Genomic DNA, 19,916 nt, shown 5'->3' with positions numbered 1-19,916 from the left:
AATGGGTGGCCATCTTTGTTACGGGCAAGGCTGAGGGGAGAGGCTGTCGAGGAGGCGCGCGGCTCTTCGGGCGCACCGGCGGGGCGGGAGCGCGCCTCAGAACGGGTCGCCTGTGGTTTCCGCGCCCGGGGCAGAAACTGCATGAAACGGGAATGAGTTGAGGAAGCTGTGCCAGCCTACCGCGTCTCTGCGCCCGGGCGCTGACATCAGCGGTGCTCGCCCGCCGCGGCCGACTGAAGCGCCCTGCCGCCATCTCGGGTACGGGCAGTTTCGCGAGAGAGCTGGGAGCCGCTCCCGCTCACCTGCCATCTTACCCCGGTCAGCCCCGCCGGAGGGCAGCGGGTCCGAGCCCGGCCGCGGCCCCGGCCCCAGCCCCAGCTGCCACGGCGAGTTCCCCCGGGCGGGCAGCGGGCGCTGCCCGGCCTTGGCGCGGCCTTTCCGCGGCGGTGAGGGGCAGGGCTGGCGGGGAGCGGGGCCGGGGCCGCTTGGCTGGCCCTCGCCCGGGCGGGACCGGGGAAAGGGGCCGCGGGCCGTGAAACACCGGGGCCTTTCCCCGCGCAGAGCTGCCGACCCGTCGGTTTTCCTGCGATGGGGGATCGGCCCTTGCTGCCAGGTTACCCTCTTGAGATAAAGTGATTTTGTTGTTATATGATCCTTACGGGGGGCGGGGGGGAACTTCCCAAAGCCTTCCCAGTTTTTGGTTCTTCGACACTGAAAAATGCACTTTCCTTTGTCTTCATTGATAGTTTTCCTAGAGTTAAACTTTCAAATGCCAGGAGCTACGTTTTGGAGTAACATAACAGGTTAATATGCAAGCTAAGCTGTGTGTACCAGTTGTTAAACAGCTTAAGTTTTACTGGTGTTTCACATTTGATTTACCTGATGAATCGGTCTCATTTCTTTGAAAGTTTTACCTTCAGTTTATGTTATGTATATTTCACATATGTGGTGTAATTTGGGATTTTCAGCAATTTCAGGTTGACTATCAAGAAATGAAGGTTAGGATGTCACGAGTTGGACTACGAAATCTTCTTCAAGGGCTGAGCTTCAGTGTCAGATACTACTTTAAGCATAACCATCTTGAAACAATATGTCTTTATAGTAAAGTAAAACCAAAAAAATGCCACATCCTGGACTGCTCAGGAAGTACATGCACACATAGGACTGTGCCACCTGGAAGCATCCTGCCATGGAGATCCTTTTCCTGCAAGGTATGCTGTTTAAGTATAGACTTAATGTCAGCAACCACCTTGGCACATTTGTTAAGGAAGCAACCCATATTTTTCCTAAAGGGTTTGAAGCGGGAGGGTAAATACTAGGATTTCAGTTATGTTCAAAGACATAAATTGATGTTCAACTTTACTGTTTTGATGTAAAGCTGTGTTTTGGTTGATCTTCGTGCTGTAGCAATTTTTTAAAAATTGGTATATTCCAGAAAGATTCAGATAAAGTGTCAGGAGAAACCTGCAGGGAGACATCAGCTAGTGTAGAGGCAGTGTCCAAACTGATGGTGGTTAAGTAACCACCGTGAGCTGCATCAACAAAACTTGACCTTTTCCGTGCTGACCAGTAAGTCATGGTTTGCACCATATTAAATACTAAAATATTCTATTGACTTTTCATAATTGTATTCACATGTGATAAACTATAAGGGGTACTTGGATTTATTTCTGTAAGTAAATATTCTGTAAATCTGTGGCAATGTGTCTTGCACAGAGACAGAAAATGGTCTGAAATAATTTTAGATCTGCTGTTCTGTGTATACAATACTGAGTTTGCTAAAGGTATTATAAAAGCTTACTGCAGTATGACAGCCTGTAAACTGATTTATATGCATAATACATAAATGCTATTTAAAAAGACTGGTATATTATTTTATCTTAAGCATGTTTTCAGATGGATGTGTGGTTATTCTAAAATTTTGACAGTGTTTCTTCAAAAGGTGCCCCAAAGATCATCTTCTTGTAACTTTCTTATTTCTAATCATAATACAAACAGTCCCTAAGTCTGTGTCTGAAATGTAAACAAATGTTTCAAGAACATATGAAGCCTTGATGGATGAGAATGTGTGGCTCTGTTTATTCATTGGCAGTTCACTAACACAGAAAAGCTGGTCTATTACACTGGTTCCAGGATACAAACAAGTGGGTTTCACCTGAAAGGAATCTGTGCCTGTTCACTTTGGAGCAAATGGTTGCAAAATGGTTGTCATCGAGATCATCTGCCATCCTCAAAATCTTTCTACATGACTTGTTTTTCCCCAGGTGGGGAGGTGTGCAGCAACTCTAATATATACCTACACTGTGGCCACCAGTGCTGTATAATATTTCCAAATACATACAGTGGGAACTGTTGAAAACAAAAGATTAATAAAGTGTGGAAGTTGCCAAAATAACTTGTGGATGCTAAAATTTTACATAGGCACAGGGTAGATTATACATGTACACCAAAGAGACTTTTCAAAATATCCAGAAACCATATTCAGCTCAGGAATTTCCTGAGTTACTATTGTTGAACTCTGAGGAATATAATCTGTGCTTGTCCCGTTCTTCTGCTTCCCTAAATAGCCATTCGTGGCCATTGTGGGGTTTTTGTTCACTGGCTTCTGGTTTGGGGAATGTTGTGTTCTTACAGCAATTTTTGCAGTGACTGAGGTACAATTAACACATCCTGCAATTTCTTTACCTTGACCAATTACATGGTTGCTCCAGAGCTTCTCTAATGGCTTTCATGGTTTCTTTGACTTGTGCTTCTGACTTGATCTTCTAAGCTAGAGGTACTGTTGGCCTGAACCAGTAATGAATGCTAACATGCTCTCATGAATCATGTGGTTTACTCTCCTAAGGAGTTTGGTAACTGGAGCAGATAGTTTCTCCTCCTCTCAAAGTCTACTCATAACATTCACATTTTAGATAGCATGCATTTACGAAGACAAACCAGGAGCAAACCATCAGTTCTTGATATGAAGTGAGGATGGGGTAAAAAGTATATCCTGCTTAGGCACATTCACATAACATATTGGATGTTATAAAATGCTAGTTTATGTGATCTGTGCAGTGTTATGTACTGTAATATGTGTTGTTAAGCTTGTTATTTGCTCAAACAAGATTTTACGGCAAGCAAAAGAAGTAGCATTGTGCTAGCAATTTTAACACATTAATATTTTTACAAGAGAAGACAGCTTTGTTGGCAGTGAGGTAGTAGTAGTCTGCTCGTGGATCGTGGAAAACCAGATCCTTAAGCTTATTCTTTATTAAATTGTTGCAGAACCCATATCAGTTCACTGCTTCACTTCATTCTGCACCTTGTGAACATGTATACTAACACCTTTGAGGAGACAGAGCAAGAATCTGAACAAACTGTGAGGACTCCTAGGTACAGGGACAGAGGTGTGGGCGGCATCGGTGATAGGAAAGGAAATGAGAAATTATACTCTTAAGACAGAAAAATTATGATAAAACAGTGCTGAAGAAGGAAAATTAACAGGATTCCATAAAAATAAACCAAAAACTAGTTCTACAAAAAGAACAAACATATTTTTATAAAATCAATTATGAGCATACATTAATAATACCCTAAATTTTGAAGAGAAGACCTCAATAGATGTGTCAAGTAAAGCACACTCGACAATGCCTCCCTAAAAGATGAGGAAGAATTGAAAAGGGAAACTTATTCCAACTGTGTTTTTTTCTTTTTATGGCACATACTATTGTAATAATGCAAAGTTGGTTTTGGGTCTGTAGCTCAGGAAATATCATTAATACCTCAATATATTCATGCTGGAGAACAGCGTACTGGCTTGTAGCCATTGTTGTCTTTCCTTAGCAGGAAGGAACAAAAATCCCTTCCAAAAGGAAGGAAAATACATCCATAACAACACCAGAGCTTTTGTACGAGAATCTTCTGAAATCAGAACAGGAAAACTGGAATGACATTTCAGCAAGATACAACGCTATGACAGAAAGAATCAAGGAGAAATTAGAAGAATTGCACAAGTATACATTCAATTCAGGAAGCCCAAGGGTAAGTGGCAAAAACTACAAACTCTTCTCATCATTGAGTACAAATAAGAGGCAGTGAAGCCATTCCTGATATAAAATTGTGTTTTACTGATTATTTTATGTTGGTAGTTCTGAGTTTTGAATATTTTAATACTTGTGAATACTAACAGTTATCTTTTTAGAACAGCTTATACCTGTTAGGATAGTGTATTTACATTAATGTTTCCATAGGCAAAAGCAAGTAAAGATAAAATAATCATTTGACTTTTTGATAAAGAATACAAGACGTTGTAAGTTACAAGAGCAATCTGAGGTGATCTGAGCCTTTTGTTAAATTTAGAGCAGGTATAGGTGCTTAAGTACCCTAACTTTAAAAGAATCTTTCTGATCCATGCAATTCCTTCTTTATTATCAAATGTATGTGCTATATTCTGTCATTTCTGTATGTTACAATTGTGTTGTACAGAACAATGAATATAGGGATTCTAAGGAAACAGTCTAACTATATGTTGGACTTGAAACATGTTTGTTTTGTATTGAACAGATGAGGTTTGGAGAGAATGTGTACTTTGAAGATAATGGCTGCATTTTTCTTTCAAAAGCAGATGATGGTAAGGGATTTGTCTTCCTCACATGGTATGATTGTTAAAAATGTTGTGCATGTATCAGTGTACTTTTCTTATATTAAAGCCTAATTGCTTTGTTTCTTAAAATGACTGAACTTAAAATACTTTTATAGAATTCTGTAATGATTAGTAATTCTGGAATCCTGAATCTGAGAAGATGAGGTAGAGAGTTAGGGAATAGTATGTATTGATACTACGGCAAGGTTCTGGAGAGGAAAAAGAGAAGTCACTTCTTCTCAGAGCCCTAACTTAACATTTTAAAAAAAGGAAAAGCACATTCATGCTTTTTTATTTCTGGGGGGGTGAAAAAAACCACTAATTGTATTTAGTAAAAACAATTGTGCTTTAGGTATCTGAACTTTAAAATTCAATATATTTACTAGAAGCCAAGATCTATACTTTTTAAACATTTTAAATAATAGCTATAAGAATTTTTTTTTCTCCCGGAACTGTAAATTTTTTGTTTATTTTTACAAACTGCATTTGCAAATATCTTACAAGACAAATATTTGGTATTAATAAGTTCCAGTAGTATGCTTGTGAATATTGCAGGCATACTTCTTAAATACAGGTATTGACACCCACCATTCATTTTGACAGTGCCCTAATTCCAGGATTATTTTTTTTTTTGCTATCTTCTTATGTAGTAGATGAAGGAAATGTTGACATTTTATTCAGTACTGAAGATCTTGGCTTTTCTGATGCCTTTATTCAACGGATCAGAATTTCACCAGATCAGAGATACATGGCTATCAGCTTAAAAAGTGAAAATTCTGAAGAGGCAACCTGCGTTATTATGAAACTTGGTCATTTTCCTGTCATGGAAAAAGTAATTCCAAATGTATTTAGTTTTGGTAAGTTGGTTATAAATATCCTGTGGATCACACCAGCTTTCAGCGCAACATTTTTGTTAGTCTACAAATAATATTAAAGTATTTAATAAAAAAAAAAAAAGCAATTGTTTAGATTTAATCCTTATAGCTGTTGAATTGTTTCTTATTTAAGATTCTTTCCACACTGCACAATTACAAGTTATCTGATGTGGATGAAAGTGGCTGCTTTCATGATACAAGTTTTCCTTCATTGTAAAAGCAAGCACTTATACATGTTTGAGGAGTCATGCGTATCATTCTTCTTATTTAATTCAGTAAGCTTCTTTACAAATGTACTGACAGACCTGTTTGGAGTATAAAGATCTTTCTGAGAAATGTTCTAGTTATTAAAGCTTTACAGCTACTACTGAAGTCACTGATATCTGTAGGCACTTGGCTTTGCTGCAGGGTGTGCAAGTGCTACCTACTATTAAGTATTGGCTGGAATTTCAGCCGGACTCTAAGATGTGGGTCACAATTCAGAGCCCACTGAGGTCAGTCAGACTTTGAGTCAGTTCTTTCAGAATACGTTAGAGAGCTTTATCTTGCTGTTAAAATAAGCAGAGGTAAACTGAAAGGAATGGGAAATCTGTCTTTTTTATAGTATGTTAAAGAATATAACAAAGAGTGCTATAGTGTGTACACATCTTGTATTTTGGATTACAGTGTTAGATGTCATCAAGTACATACAGTGCAGTAAGCAATTTATCTGGGCAGGGCAAGAATTTAAAACGCTAGATAAACTTTCCTAGTTACAGAAATGAACAGTAGCAAGAGTTTAATGTTGTGTTTGCACAATTGAAGTTTATAATGCCTGTTGAAAACCAGGCCTGAAAATTTGCCAGTGACATTTTTCACTGTACTTGATTAGAACATGTATCTAGGTTTGTCTGGAAGAATCAGTACCTTTAAGAAACCCAATCCCTGTTGCCTCCATAGGTGTGCCAGATTATGGCACATAATAAGAGTACAAAAAATGACTGTCAGAATGGTAGAGATTGCCACCATTTTGTAAACTTACTCAGGTGTAAGTGAGGTACTGAGGTATCATGAAGTACAGAGTTACCTCGGTCAGGACCCAGAGAATTAAGTCTTACAACCATTTGCAAAGCATATGCTTGTATTGCATGATATGCAATAGCAGGCAGACAAGTGAAAGTTATTGAGAACTTATATCTGTGGTTTTTTTAAATGCTAGGCTATAGAAGAACTTAGATTTCCATCCTAAAGGCTTGTCTTCATAGTGAACCCTCAGCTACCTGTTTGCTTCGAAGCCATAGTGCTGTTCTGATAGCAAATTGTTTGCATTACTTGAGTGTGGTACGTCCTTGGGTTTTGTACTGAAAATGAGTATTTATTTGTAAAACAGCATACAGTAAATTTTTAAAGCCTATGTCGGTCTGGTGGCTGTAGGAGAAGCAGAGATAGCATTAATTTGGCTGGATCAGTCAGATTACTAATGTTCAGAATAGCAAGGTTCCTGTATTTATACGTGTCTAATGTTGGTACACACATGTACAAGCATAGAAAACTGGGGAATTTTTATCTCAGCAGTACCCATGGGGCGCATCTGTCATCACTTTTCCTTAAATGGTTTGCATGCAGTCACTTGCAGTGGTGCAGAGCTCACACCCTCTTTATTATCTTGCTGACTCCATGTAAACTGTGTCACTGCTCAGTTTTAAACAGCCACACATCATCTATTTTCCTGTTATCTGCAGAATCCCCACAGGGTCAAGACCTTCTTGTTCCTGGGCCCTGGAACATTGTCCTCTGCCTTTTTTATTTGTTTGTTGGTTCGGTTTAGTTTGATTTGCTTTAGTTTTTCTAATATATTACAAGATTCTTGTTCTGTGGGATTCAGAGAAAACATGGAAGGATCTTCCTGTGGCTTACCCCAGCCTCTGGGATGTGGAAATGCTGTCCTCAGTTCCATACCAGCTGCAAGCCATCTTTTTCAGCATTGGGTCCAGTGTTCATGGAGCTCTGTTTTCTCTCAGTAATAGTATATACTGTTCCAAATTTGATATGCATTTGTCTTTTTTCCAGAATGGGCTACGAATGATGTTCTGTATTACACAAGTCAGAAGAACCTTAAATGCCAGAATGTGTTTATGACCACTTTCACTAATCAGAAATATACTAAGTTAGTTTATACAGAACAAGATGCAAGGTAATACTTACCTAAAATATAACAACTCCTTTACATATGCTAGAGTATTTTATATGTAAGATATAACTGGTTTGGAAAACAAATTCTTCCATATCATATTCCAAATGGTAGAAGGCATTTTTAAGTTGTGTTCTGCTGTCAGTAGTGCCTTACGTATTCTGAGAATGTGCTCTGGTCTCTTGATATGTGATCAACAGAGATTTAACTTTCTTCTCCTACCTCACAAGTTCAGCTGAGTTTATAAATGTCAAGGTCAGTCTCAGGTCAGGGTGTCCTTTAATGAATGTGTGACAGTTTCATACAGGGTAAATCAGATTGTGGATTTCATTTTGTTTTCTCTGCTATTGATGTCTGATACATCTTTTAAAAAACACAGAAGTTCAGGCTAATCCTTGCTCTGGGTAAGAGATGAGCAAAATCATTACAGGATTCCCAGAGGTAGAACTATTGTTGACTGAATACCCTCTCAATAACCTTTCTTTAAGCAGTGGTTTAGGAAGACAAGAAGGCTCTTGCTAAATTGAGTGCAGAACTCATTTTTCAGCCATGTAGCATGTGGTAGATTTATACAGCATTCCATATATGTTTGTGATTATTCTTAATTCAAGTTACATATTCAGTAAAGAAATGTCAATTATACTTTTCATTAAAAAAAAAAAAAACAAACCACAAAAAAAATCTACAATTGAGCTGGAATAAATAAGATCCTTTTGTTCCAGCTGCATTTGATGCATACTATGGGAAAATCAAGTTGCACTGACCTGACACTTCCCCACAGGGAAACTGTTGGCATAATTCTGAAGGTCATAGTCATTACAGTAAATCTACTAGAAACTTACTCTAAAGGTTCGTGTGCTATTGCAGCTTGTAACTGAACTCACTTGTTCATCGGAGATGGCAAGACATTCTTTTGTATTGTCATTGAGCAGTTCCATTCTACATCTCACCGGCTCCTTTAGGTGCAATCAATTTAAAAAAAAAAAAAAGCTGAAGATTTCTTGACTTCCTTAAAAAAAAAAGCTACAAAGACAAAAAAAAAATTGTGATAGCAAGGTCAGAGTCCTTAGGGAGAAGTGTAACCTGCATTTCAGCTTGACTGTCTTAGATGTAAGGTCAGCAGAGCTGAACTGTTGGAACCTCTACTGTGCAGTGTCGCGCTCTTGCCAAATTCGTGTGTATTAGAGAGGCAGGAGGCTGATTCCTTACAGACTTTGGATCCCCTGCTGTGCCTGTCCTCCTACAGATGTCAAGAAGGTGCAATTAGAAAAAACAATAGTACCAAAACAATTGGAGTTCCTCCACCTGCAAATAATTAAGGGCACTGAAAATGCTATCTAAAGCATCCTTTCCTTCACCAGTCAAATAGTTTGAAGTCTAGAGGGATCATTATTGCAGTTATGTATCTTATCTGTATAATGCAGATTACGGTAGTCAGCCCTGCAATTTCTTGATGAAATCTTCTGGATCTTTGTGTTAGACAGTTTTGCTTTTAGAGACATGCAGTTGTAAAGATTCAAAATGGCAAAGAAACTGCTCTGTCCTGACTCCTGACATTCCAGTTGATTAGGATAAGTCATAGAAATTTGATTCAGAATTTCAGCTTGAACTTGTCTAATATTAGCATCCAGCCACTGGTTATCATTCTATTTTCTGTTTCTAGGTTTTAGAAGCATTTAAAACTAGTAGATAGTTCCTGGTTTCTTAGATGGTTCCAAAACCAGTTCCTTCTTTCCAGCTTTATCACTCTAACACAGTCTGTCTTGTCTTGTACAGGCCTCTCTACTTTCTTTAAAAAACAGTCTTTTTTGTCTTACTTGCTTCAGACAAAGTTAGGTCAGTAAGACTTAGGCTTTTGATCAATTTATCTTTATAATAGCTCCTATTTTTCTTTTGTTACTGCTGATCCCACATGATGTCCTTTATTAGTTTCAATTATTTAATTTTTTTTTTTTTTAAAGAGGTTTACAAGCTCAATAAAATGTTCTAGGTTTTGCCAGAATTTTAAAGCCTATATACATCAATGAACTTCCAGTCTTTCTCAGTGATACAAAAGCCTGGATTCAGTTGAGCAACAACTGAACTGCTTTCCATGCAGATTTCAGGTGCCACAAGATTGTGGGTTTTTGAATCCCAGGATAAATGCAGCAGTTGGTTTGGGAGCCAAGTAGTCCGGAATTTCTGCAGCTTGCTTACAGGCATGCCTTTTCCTACCTTGCAGATAGAAGCCCATGATTCTGAAATAACCCATGTATTTTGAAAATACTAATCAAGTTTAAGCTTTTTTTTGGTGTTTTGTTTGTTGTTTTTTTAAAATCATTTCTTACAGATTCTTTGTGGACATATATTGCACAAAAGATAGGCGTTTTCTCACTATCAACAGCAACAGCAAAACAACCTCAGAAGTCTGGCTGGTTGACTGTAGACATCCTTTTAAGTTACCTGCTCTTGTACAAGCACGAACAAAAGGGGTCATTTACCACATTGAGCACAGAAACGATGAGTTATATATTCTTACTACATATGGAGAACCTGCAGAATATAAGGTAATTTTAACTGATAGTAAGATTCATAGGATTCACTAAGATACCTGTTACAGATCATATAGAAAGAATAAGGCTGGCTTTTAATTCTGTGCTTCACAGCTTACTGAAATAATTTAAGAGAATTAGACAGAGCGCTGCATAGATTGAAAGGATGATAGCAGTACATGGAATCTCACCTGTAGCATGCCGATTTGATTATAACTCCTTTGGCAACATGAAGAAATTAGTATGCTTTAACAGTCATTTCCCCTATGTTAAAATTTAAGTTAGTCAACTCGGTCTATATAACCAAACCACTTACAGTTCTGCAGGCCACACTGAAAGCACTTACTGCATTAAAATCTTCTGTAGATTAATCTATGAGAATTGAACTTACTTTTCCAAATGTTACTGAATTGTTCTTCCATTTTTCCAAGTAAATGGAGTTTAAAAACCTCAATCTTTAGTCAGGCAAAACCCCCAATGCAAACCAATAATTTTTTGCCATACGTCTGTACATCTCATTTGTCCCTCTTACTACATCTTAGTAACGCGAGGTTGTTTTTTGGTTTTGTAGTTGATGAAGGCACCAGTAGCTTCCAGTGGTGTGGAGAACTGGCAGTTAGTTTATGCCCTGGAGGAGAAAACCAAGATAGTAGACTTGGAGATGTTCAGTGATCACTGTATTTTGTTCCTGAAGAATGCTGGTCATCTTTACTTAACTGTGATTTCTTTTGTTTCACATTCAGTTCAGTCAATAAAGGTATGTTTTAGCTCGGCTTAAGCAGCATAATATTTTTCCAGCACTATTTCTCTTTTTTTAACATAACATTATAATGAAAGCAAAGATAAATTCCAAGATTAGAAGTCGTTTGGAAACAATTAAGACCGCCAAGTTTGTCATTATGGCTAATTCTATTACCTGTGGCTGTTCTTCAGGATTTCGTGTGGTGGCTTATTGTAGCACTTATAAAGTTAGAGAGCAGCTATCCTCCGAGTTAGTTCTTTCTTCAACTTTTTACCATCAAGCTCTCCACAATACGGCTGATTTCTAACATAAAATAGGACTTGATTCCCTAAACACTCTACCTAGTTTTACTGGGCCTATTTTTGGTTACACTCATCAATGTAAGCAAGGAAATAAGCCAGTCCCTCCCACAGTAGAAAGATTAGAACATTCAGAAGACAAATATGGACACTGTCCCATAATAAATGGGAATAGTTGAGACTGCAGGCAATTTGTGCAAAGTACTTCTTCCTTCCTCTAGTTGTTGCTAAATACTTGTGGATTAAAAACAAAATTACTCAATTCAAAACCATGATTTCTGGAGACCATTCAGACGAAGTATTTGATTGATTTGTTTGCCTGAAAAATACAATCTGAACTACCTGCAAGTTTATTGCAACAAGCTACCAATGCTGCATTCTATAAAACTGCTACAGAAAAAGGTTTTCAACAAAGTATGCTGTATGGTCTCTGAAACCTTAATTTTTAAAAATGGTTGTAGTTTGTTTATTCAGAAAAGATCTGTAGTTACTCTGGAGAACTTGGACTTTTGCTGCCATTTCAGAAGTCTCTAGCAACCTAACCCAAGTAAGCAGTGGCCTGGCATAGGGTTTGACTATGTCCCTGCTGTTCCTGAAGAATGAATCTTGATTTCTTTTATTCTTAGCAGAGTTAAAAATCTTAAATATAATAGCAGTAAGTGTCTGAGGGTGAATGTGCCAGGAAAAGGTTTTGTTCTTCACAATGGCTGGCACTAGGAACAAAGTTAAGAGGCAGGGGTTTTCAGTGGCTTAGCATTACTGAGCTAACTCACAGCAAAAGCATAACTACTGACATGGACTTGGCTGTTTAACATGGTGAAGTAGGACTGGAAATCAGAGGGGAAATAGGATCTAAAAAACAAAAACAATGCAGAATAATTTCAAAGAATGTTTTAACTTAAAAAAAAATCTGCACTAATGCCCATTTTAAACTGAATTTGGATTTAACTTTTTTATTTCATTGTTCAACTTGATCCAGTGGCCTTAGGGGAAAAGTTTGGCAGTGTCTTTCATTTTTTGACCGTTTCATTACTGAATTTAAAAGAAATACTGATTGTGCTACACACAAACTGAAGATAATTAGCTTGATATTAAAAATCTTTTCCTCTGAAGGACACGCTAGGTAAAATTTGCAGAAGCAGTGTAAGGATCTCACTTGAAATGCTGTGTTTTCTCAGCTACCTACATGGGCCTGTGAATTTGAATTGGAATCTCATCCTGAACATACCACCAGCACTTGCTATTTTCAGCTCACCTCCCCAGTACACCCCCCTAAGCGTTTTGCATATTCATTTAAAGAAAATAATCTCATTGAACAAGCTGTGCAAGAGGTACCAATTATTACGAAATGTCACACTACACGTTTACTAGCTAAAAGCAAGGTAAGATTTTTCAGTCCTTTTCCCATTCCCTTTATTCTTCCCTTTCTCCCCACCCATTTAAAGAAAATGCATTTGGCAGGGAACAGAGATTAAAAAATGTAAAGAGCAGTTGGCGCTATAGTTACTAAACAGTGGGTGTTTTCTTCAGTGCTATAGAGAAGAACAAAAAAGAGTCATGATAAGATTTTTTTTCTTCCATTAACCTGGGTATGCTAGAGGAGATTACAGTACATGATGAGTCAAAAATCTTAGTATAGTATAACTTAGAATTCCTACTTCATGTATGGTATCATACTCTCCATGATAAATGAAAAAGGAGCCAGCTGTTGAGAAGAACACCTCATAACCAGCTGCACAGTATAGATCAAGAAAGGAAAGTTTTAACAGCCTGAGTTTAAAAAATTGGAGATGTTAATAAAGAGTTTGTGCTGCAGTAAGTGGTAAACTATTTTGTTAATAATAGGTATTCTTGCTGTTAAAGGGGGAAGGAAGACTTGGGTGCTTTGGTAGTTTAAAAACTCCTCAGGTGTTGCACTTAAATGAATTTTATACTCTGCGTCCGTACGCCTGCACAGCAGACGTTCAGTCTCTTGCTTTATTTTTCAAGAGTGCTTTGTACATTCTAAGTGAAAAAAATTACTGTAATCAGAAAAACACGTTTTAAAATAAATAATTGAAGTTTTCATTGCCATGTGTCATTGAGATTTCTGAAATGTCCTTTATTGTAAAATACTCCTTCATTTCCAGGACGAAACTTTGGTGCCAATTACAGTTTTTCATAATATGAATTCTAAAGAGCTACACAGGAAACCACTTCTAGTTCATGTATATGGAGCTTATGGCATAGATTTGAACATGAGCTTTAAAGAAGAGAAGCTGATGTTAATTGAAGAGGGCTGGATATTAGCATATTGCCATGTTAGGTAAGTCAAATATAAAATGGAACTAAGATTTTAATCTGTGGGATATAGAGATATTTTTTGATATGCAACTGAACAGGTACAGAAATATTTATTTCATATACTTATACCTAATTCTTCATGCTTTTCACTTCCATCTCGTTTTAGGTCTTTTTTTAAAGTAGTTCTTAACAAAAAGGTAAATTTACCTCAGAAAAAAATAAATTATACTTTCAAGACCACATCTTGTATTTAGATTTCTTAAATCAACACGATGGTTCTAACTTTTGAAGTCTCATTACTTCTTGTCTCATCTTTGCTCAAGAAAAATTTTGATAACAAGTTCAAATTGCCATGACATGCTACCTCCCTCTCTTTCCAAGAGCATTGTATACTAATGTTCAGTCTGCGTCTTCTGAAAGCCACTTGCCTTGTACAGCAACAACTAAGCATTTAACCTACACCTCTTGTTCCCTTATAGGCTAAATCCCCTGCCTCCAGTTTAGCTATAAAGCTACTGGTTTTATAAAACCACTAGGTAGAACAGGCTTCACATTTTCATTGAGATAATAATTCAGTAGATAAAGAAAATAACAAAAGAATCCCTTCAGGGACAGGAAGGAAGGGGGAGAACAAGCAATTGTTTGAAATACCAGTTCCAAAACAAATTCAGCATATGAATATATTCAGTTTGATATATTCAGTGGCAAGCATTGTTCTGTTCCTTCCTCCTGTCCCAGTAAGTGTCCTAAAATGCAAGTCAGTCCTAGATGAAGATGGATTCTTCATCCAGAGATGATGAATTGTGGCAGACTAATCAGTTAATTCGTTTTAAACTTGAAACCTGAATAAGGAAACTTCAGGTGGCTTAGAACCAAAAGTATGGTTGTGTAGAAAAGAACATAAATTTTAAAATTCAGTATTATAAAATACATTTCAAGTAGCATTTGAAATTCACAAACTAGGAAAAAAAGACAACTTTCTAATGCTGCCAGAATTTAAGCTACGCAGAGAGAAATCCCGAGAGTCTCAGTGTGGAGCTGAGAAATACTGTTTTACTGTTTTTAGTAAATGCTAGTGTTAGTGATACAAGTTTTGAAAATTTTTTAGTTATTTTAATAGTTTCCTTTATAAAAAGATAATATTAGCGTCTGATTTTGTATTGCCTACAATGACAGTGTCATCTCCTAAAGTGGTGCTTTTCCTGTGAGTTCCAGGACACAAGCACACAAGGGCACAGAGTGCCCTTATGCAGTTGGGATTTTCACTAATCATCATGCACAGATATTTTTTTTGCTTGCACGTTGTGTATTTCAGATGTAAAGGAGGGTAAAAGCAAGAATAGCGGAAAGAAGAGTTAATTGGGAAGGCAAACTAGAGTCTTGCGATTCCATGGCTGCTCCTGTCCTTTCATTATCTGAAGCTTTGCCATGTAATGGTTTCCAAAGACATTTCAACTTGAATTACTTTAAATTTCAGGGGTGGAGGAGAGCTAGGCCTTAGCTGGCACAAAGATGGATGTCAGCATAATAAACTCAAAGGTCTCCATGACCTTAAGGCTTGCATCATGCTGCTGCACGAACTAGGATTTTCTCAGCCAAAATACACAGCGCTAGTAGCTGCCAGTGCTGGAGGAGCTCTTGCAGGAGCCCTGTGCAACACTGATCCAGAACTTATCAGAGCCATGGTTTTACAGGTGAGGTGCTGCAGACCTTTTATGGATTATGATGTTGAACTGTATCTTCTGTTTCATTCTACCAGTTTCAGAATGGGAAACATTCCAATTCAGAATTCACTTTCCTCATTTGTTGGAGAAAACCTTGACCTAGGCATTTGAGGTCCTGTGTGCTATTTGCTAACTTTGGGTTTTGTTTTTTTTTTTTTCTTTTTTGTTTATAATAACTTCTAAGGCTCCTTTTGTAGATGTTCTAAACACAATGATGCAAACTCATCTTCCACTGACAATTGAAGAACAGGAAGAATGGGGAAATCCATTAGCAGATGAAAAATGTATGGAATATATCAAAAGCTATTGTCCATACCAGAATATTAAGACACAGGTAAAACTATGCTTTCTGTGTGGAATACTACAGTAATAAAGTATAGCAGTTCATAAGAAAACAAAAAGTGGATAACTGGAACTTAAAAAAAAGTCTGTTTTACCTTTTCAGTGCTTTAAATCCCAGTATTTTAGAATTGTCTTAGCTGCTGCTTTGTGTTAAAATGAATCATCAATACAAATATAAACTATTTCAGTAATAATCTTAGCAATATTTGGAGTCATAAGTGACTACTGAAATTAACCAAACAGCTTCCCCTAAATAATCAATAGATTTCAGAAACTGTTTTTGTTATAGGACTGGCAGAAAGTAATAGATTATTCTGTCGTATAACAAGCCTCAACATGTAAAATACTTTCTCATTTTGTGAGGAGTTTCTGTTGTTCTACTGGGTTTTGCAGAGTTTGTCACAGGAAGGAGGTATTTTCCACTATTCAATACCTTTTCAAGGGCAAACAATGAAATGGAAGAGGAGCTATAGCTTTGACATTGTCATCTCAGAGAAATCTTCCTTTATTTGAAGTAGTGTGTTACCTGTGTTGCATGGCTTCATTAAGTATATACATGTATGTATATAAAAACAACTACTACTTATGCATAGAAAGACTGTAAAAGTAAATCTCAACTACCATTCTAAGGTGAACCGTTCCATGATCATGACTCCCCTTTTCTTGTAATCATCAGCAAGCAGACACGTATCAAACCTTTACCACTGTGGAGAGGATGTTTTTGATTGTTTTTTGCAAGTAGATGAATGTGAAGTAATTTTTCCGACCAGACTACTTTGTGCAGTTAGAGTGATGGAAGTGCTTTTTTTAAGAGCAGGTAGTTACATAATAGATGTGGTTTTAGGTAAGCTCTAAGAAGCAGTACAGTAAGATAAATAGAGAAGAATTTGTTACACACTTTATGAGAAAAATCAGTTGTCATGTATTTAACTGGTTTTGTATTTTACTCTCAGTGTTATCCTTCAGTTTTTATCACGGCATATGAAAATGATCAACGGATACCACTAACCGGAGTTCTACGATATGTTCAGAAACTTAGAAAGGCTGCACTAGATCACACCAAAAGAACAAGTAAGAAAGGTAAGAATAAGAGTATTACAGATACATGCAGCCAACTAAACCAGAGTATTAGTAGTCACGTAATTAAACATAAATATTGACTTCTCCTTAAATGCATTCATTTGTACAACATGATCCAGTATATAAAGCTCTGAAGTGATTTCAGTTATCTGCAAAGATGAGATGTGCTGTCATGCTGACAAACAGATAAATCTTAGCTTCTAAAATGCACTTTCCAGAGCCTTACGAGGGAGCAGATATCTCTGTTGTAAACCTCCCTGAAAACAGCTAAACACATATGTGTTAAATATTAATAGTGACAAACCACAACAGGCTCAGGAAAACACCAAGATGAAGAATAAAAAAAAAAAAAAAAAAAAAAAAAGACTGGGAGAATACGAGTTGGGCACATTCTTTCCTGGGCCTCAAAACATATGGCAACTGTTGGGCACGGCTAGGTGAACCCATACTGTCTAGTCCAGCTAATGATACGGTCAGACCATAGTCCTCAACAATACATGGATAAAAATCTTTATTCACGCTGCTCCATAAAACACTACTTTTCCCAGTTTGCTAAAACTGCAGGTGTTAGTCCAAGTTAGAATGACAACCTTGCCAAGTCATAGATGCTTTTATACCTGAAACTTAACACTAGCTTTGGGACTGTTTCCAGCAAAAGGTACATTCAAGCCTTATTATTTTCTAGTACCATCTAATCTGGGGAGAGGTTTTTACCATCAGTACCAAAACAGATCTTGAATTAGCTCTTTTAAATTTCAGTATGCCCATCTCTGCTAGCAGCACAACTGCAATAGTTGAGAAAGGATAGCAGATGCTGCAATTGCTGTTGCAGTCTGCTCAGAAAGAAAAAGCACATCTTTCCAGAAAGACACAGAGAGAGAACAAACACGCTAAATATATAAATATTTTTCAAATACGTAGTTAATAGAAATACAAATAGTTCATCCAGCAAGCCCCTCCGGTACTTTTTTTCCTTGAGGCACAGCAGAAATTCTGTCAGAACAGAAGACAGAATTATCTATCCCTAAACAACTCACATCCCCGCTTACCTTTTTCCTCATTCATTCAATGTCAAGTGATTGCTAGCTTCATTGTTCCAGGAAATTGGATCCCTAATATCATCTTAGACATCCAGGCAAATGGCAGTCATTGTGATTCATCTTGGGAGAATTCACTGAATGAGGTATGTTCCTTTTATTGCACATATCCCTAACATGTTGGAGGGAGGTGTCCCCTCAATTGATACTTCAACCATAGTAGTTCATTCAGTCATCGAACATATCTTTGAAGTATTAAAAGAAAAAAAAAACCCACCCTTCTGGAATTAAGATTGCTCTTGCAACATTTCATACATTTTGCAAGAGCAACTGCTGGTTTTATATATATATATACACACACACAAAATTGTATATATTGATACATATTTTTATATATATACACATATAAAGAGCCAGTGACAGAGCCAGATCATTGAACCTCATTGTGCTTTAAGCCTCAAAATAGTGTTAAACTCCCACTGTAATGTGCTGAGAGATTTGAATGAAAGGTTCCAAGTTGTGCAAAACATTGTTCCAGCAGGAAAAGTCTTGCACTGTAGAGTATTAAGTGCTTAAAATTGTCATACTGGCTATTTACTTCTATCTTCCCCATGAGTAAAACGTATATGATGGGTTTGATCTTTGTATTTTGAAATGCATGATCTGTACTATCAAAGGACGCCACTACAATTAGGTTTCAACATTTTACACTTTGTACAAGCGTGCATGCTAAAAGCAACAGACTGCCAAGACCTGCCACATTGTTACTGATGTCTCAGACTAATAAAAATTTGTATCCAGCTGTGATACTGTTAATTTTAACAAATCCTAACACATGTTGTTTGGTTGCTGTGGCAGTTATTGCCAAAATGAATTCTTTCAGGAAAACCCTTGTTCTGTGTTAGGGCAAGGTATTGCTTAGCGTTAGTATGGGAAAGACAGACGATTAGAATAGCTGTGCAAGAACATGAAGGCTTATAGGGCAAAGAATTGTTTTATTTTGTAATAAAATATTTTCATTATTTTAGGTTGCGAGACACCTTGCTTTTCTGAACAAAGAACTTGAGGAAGCATGCCATCTCCACCATCATACGAAATCTTGCAACTAGCTAATAAACACCTTGAAGACCTGAAGAACTTCAGGTCAGGTTTTCATTTATGTGAAAAGTGAACAGGTTCTCCAGAGGATCTGTCCTCTTGGATCACTGCTTTATGGGCATAAGCAGACAAGAAGTTAAAAGTTGGGAGTGGCATTGGCTTATAAACATACAAACTAAAAGCTGAATTTCTCCCCTGCCAGACAGTACAGCAGTAGCCACCTGTATTAATTGATTTGTTCAGTACAGTTCTGTTCACATAAGCAAGCAGTGCAGCACTATACAAATGGAGTTTAAGCACAACAGTTGGTGCTTAAAGCCTAGCATGTGAAAGCATGCACTTTGTACAGGCAGCCTTTCCAGTCTACGACCTCTCTTCCAAGACCACATTTTACACAAGGCAATAAAACTCACAAGAAGTATTTGATTTAAAAGTCTCACTAGGGTCTTTAAAACTAATCCACATACACAGGTGATGATGACTATTGCCCTTCATAGCTGCACAGCGGTGCTAATCTACTGATCATATGGTGGGATTGAACAAACTGCAAAGAAGAAACGGACTCTCAAGAACAGGAATTTTCGCAGAACTCTTTCATCTGAGTAGATTAAAAATCATGTCGTTACCTTAACTAGCATAGTAACCTTAAAAAGGATGTGCCAAAGTCCCTCCGGAAGACAAGATGAATACCCCAGGGGAGATGCCGGAGTTCATCCAGAGGGTAACACAGAAAGAACGCCCCACTAGAGCAGCCTGATCCATGGCTTAGGTGACCTCCGAGCAAGGCACAAAACTGCTACGCGTTGCTTGTTAAGATAGCTGCATGGTGCACACCTAGGAACAGCAACTGGTACAAGCAATTGGTGGAAAATATGCTGTGTGGCCATAAGGTCCTCAAACCAAAACATCGTTCCCCAGAGCATCCCCATGCCCAAAACAGACTGTACCAAGTCAAATGTTTAGCCTTCCTTTGTGTCACGTAAGCCACTGTAGGTGCCCCAAATGCAAATCAACGCATGTGAACAAGTGTGACATGCAGTAGAGCTGGTTCAGTTGCTTACTGTGAATTAACATGTGCACCCCTTACCTCAACCTTAGGGTAGAAAAAGAA

General features: G+C 37.7%; 1 protein-coding gene across 16 annotated transcripts in view; it reads left to right on the top strand.

The window, feature by feature from the left end:
- The first annotated feature begins 17 nt into the window (after nucleotides 1-17).
- The window catches only part of PREPL (prolyl endopeptidase like), a 21,686-nt gene continuing 1,787 nt past the window's right edge, over nucleotides 18-19,916 (top strand). Inside the window, exons 1-15 of one of the 16 annotated variants that reach the window (XM_075089067.1) lie at nucleotides 18-258; nucleotides 969-1,211; nucleotides 3,829-4,023; nucleotides 4,546-4,612; nucleotides 5,275-5,481; nucleotides 7,549-7,672; nucleotides 9,999-10,215; nucleotides 10,772-10,957; nucleotides 12,420-12,623; nucleotides 13,371-13,546; nucleotides 15,002-15,218; nucleotides 15,433-15,582; nucleotides 16,544-16,670; nucleotides 17,771-17,853; nucleotides 18,736-18,850. In XM_075089067.1, the coding sequence (XP_074945168.1) occupies nucleotides 993-1,211; nucleotides 3,829-4,023; nucleotides 4,546-4,612; nucleotides 5,275-5,481; nucleotides 7,549-7,672; nucleotides 9,999-10,215; nucleotides 10,772-10,957; nucleotides 12,420-12,623; nucleotides 13,371-13,546; nucleotides 15,002-15,218; nucleotides 15,433-15,582; nucleotides 16,544-16,670; nucleotides 17,771-17,853; nucleotides 18,736-18,816 (2,253 nt within the window). In that variant the 5' untranslated portion in view covers nucleotides 18-258; nucleotides 969-992 and the 3' untranslated portion in view covers nucleotides 18,817-18,850. The other 15 variants (XM_075089064.1, XM_075089074.1, XM_075089072.1 and 12 more) reach the window with 15 other exon arrangements.

Source organism: Phalacrocorax aristotelis, chromosome 3, assembly GCF_949628215.1.
Source record: "Phalacrocorax aristotelis chromosome 3, bGulAri2.1, whole genome shotgun sequence".
NCBI classification, from domain to species: domain Eukaryota; kingdom Metazoa; phylum Chordata; class Aves; order Suliformes; family Phalacrocoracidae; genus Phalacrocorax; species Phalacrocorax aristotelis.
Note: the sequence above shows the minus strand (reverse complement) of the source record. Positions and strands in the feature narration are given on the sequence as shown.